Source organism: Quercus lobata, chromosome 11, assembly GCF_001633185.2.
Source record: "Quercus lobata isolate SW786 chromosome 11, ValleyOak3.0 Primary Assembly, whole genome shotgun sequence".
NCBI classification, from domain to species: Eukaryota; Viridiplantae; Streptophyta; class Magnoliopsida; order Fagales; family Fagaceae; genus Quercus; species Quercus lobata.
The window spans coordinates 28,444,375-28,446,102 of record NC_044914.1 but is presented as its reverse complement, the minus strand read 5'-3'; the positions used below and the strand labels follow the sequence as shown (position 1 = coordinate 28,446,102).

At 42.3% G+C, this 1,728-nt stretch overlaps 1 protein-coding gene across 1 annotated transcript; it reads right to left on the bottom strand.

The window, feature by feature from the left end:
* Window positions 1-487: 487 nt before the first annotated feature.
* LOC115966668 lies at window positions 488-1,042 on the bottom strand. The gene has a single exon (XM_031085851.1). The coding sequence runs from the start codon at window positions 1,040-1,042 to the stop codon at window positions 488-490; it is 555 nt and encodes a 184-aa protein (XP_030941711.1).
* Window positions 1,043-1,728: the final 686 nt, after the last annotated feature.

Genomic DNA, 1,728 nt, shown 5'->3' with positions numbered 1-1,728 from the left:
TTTTAAAGGGAGGGCTCATGTGTGTAATCCTCGCCCCACGCCCCACGACATTTCATGGGTACCAATTGCGTAATAATGGGTATCACTACTAATCGAACTTGAGACCTTGGCCTCAAGGGTGACAAGGGCATCCAACCACTACGCCATACTCATAATTGGTGACATAGAAGGGGATTAATTTCTCTTTATTGGTACGCTTTCAAAGGTAATGGGAAGACATCATGTACCCTTGCAGCGCTGCAGTGGGCAGTTTAAACTCTTACCAAGGAGCAGTCATTGATTTTCAAGCATAGAAGCGCTTAAGGAACTTCCCATTGATGGGGCCGATCCTTACACCATCATTATCAATCAACTTGTAAGCTTCATTGGTGTAGACTTCTTGCACAACGTAAGGTCCATCCCATTTCGAAGTGAACTTATTTCCTGTACGATGAGTTGTGATGATAGGTCTTCGAATGGCGAGGACTAAGTCACCGACTTGGAATGATCATGGTTTAACTTTTTTATTGAATATGCTTGAAAGACGAGCTTGATAGCACTCAAGACGTTGTTGGGCCTTGAGCCTTTTCTCATCAAGTGCCTTTAATTTTTGCAATCTGAGCTTAGCATTTTCTTCTTCAGTCAGTCCTTCTTGAATGGCAATCCATAATGATGGGATTTGGCATTCTAAGGGAAGGATGGCTTCCACTCCATAGACGAGAGAATATGGCGTCCCATGAGTAGGAGTTCGAAATGTTGTTTGATATGCCCATAATGCTTCTCTGATTCTTTCATGCCAGTCTCGTTTTGTCTTGGATACCACCTTTTTCAACAAACTGCCAAGTGTTTTGTTAAATGCTTCAGCCAATTCATTTGCCGGAGCATTGTACATGGAGGAGTTGTATTGTTTAAATCCAAGCTTCTCATATAGCCCTATTATCAGCCTATTGTAGAACGGTTTGCCATTATTAGTTATGATATAACGAGGGACACCATATCGATAGATCAATTGAGTTCGAATGAAATTGACCACCATTTCTTTCTTCACCTCCCTAAGAGGCATAGTTTCTGTCCACTTCGAGAAGTAATCAGTTGCGGCCAAGATGTACAAATGGCCATCGGATGACTTTGGCAATGGTCCTATTGCATCAAGCCCCCATGCATCAAAAGGCTAAGAAGCTACAGTTGGGTGTAGAGGTTCTGGCGACTGGTGGATGAAGTTTATGTGATATTGAGAAGCTTCACATTTCTTAGCGCACTCCATAGAATCTTGCACCATCGTAGGCCAATAGTAACCCATTCATTTGATCCTGTAGTGTAACTTAGGACCCGACTGATGTGTGCCACATATTCCAAAATGAGCCTCCTCTAAGGCTTGTTTAGCCTCCTCCTCTCCTAAGCAATGGAGAAACAATCCATCAAATGAATGGGAGAAGAGAGTGTCCTTATAGTAAATGAATCGAGCAGCCCTCCGCCGAACTTCAGTCTTGTGGCATTTATCATCCAGGAGTCTTCCATGTTGAAGGTATTCAATGATCACTTGTCCATAATGTTCTTTTTCAACAAGGCATACGAAAATACTTTTGGCTTGCTCTTTTTCTTCTTCTTCTTCAATCACTAGAGGTACCACCCACTTTTGGGAAATAGCAACTTTGGTTGTCTCTTCTTGGGATAATGCTAAGGTGGTAGCCAAATTAGCTAAAGCATCAGTCTGTTTATTCTCCTTCATTGGTATATGCTCCAATGTGA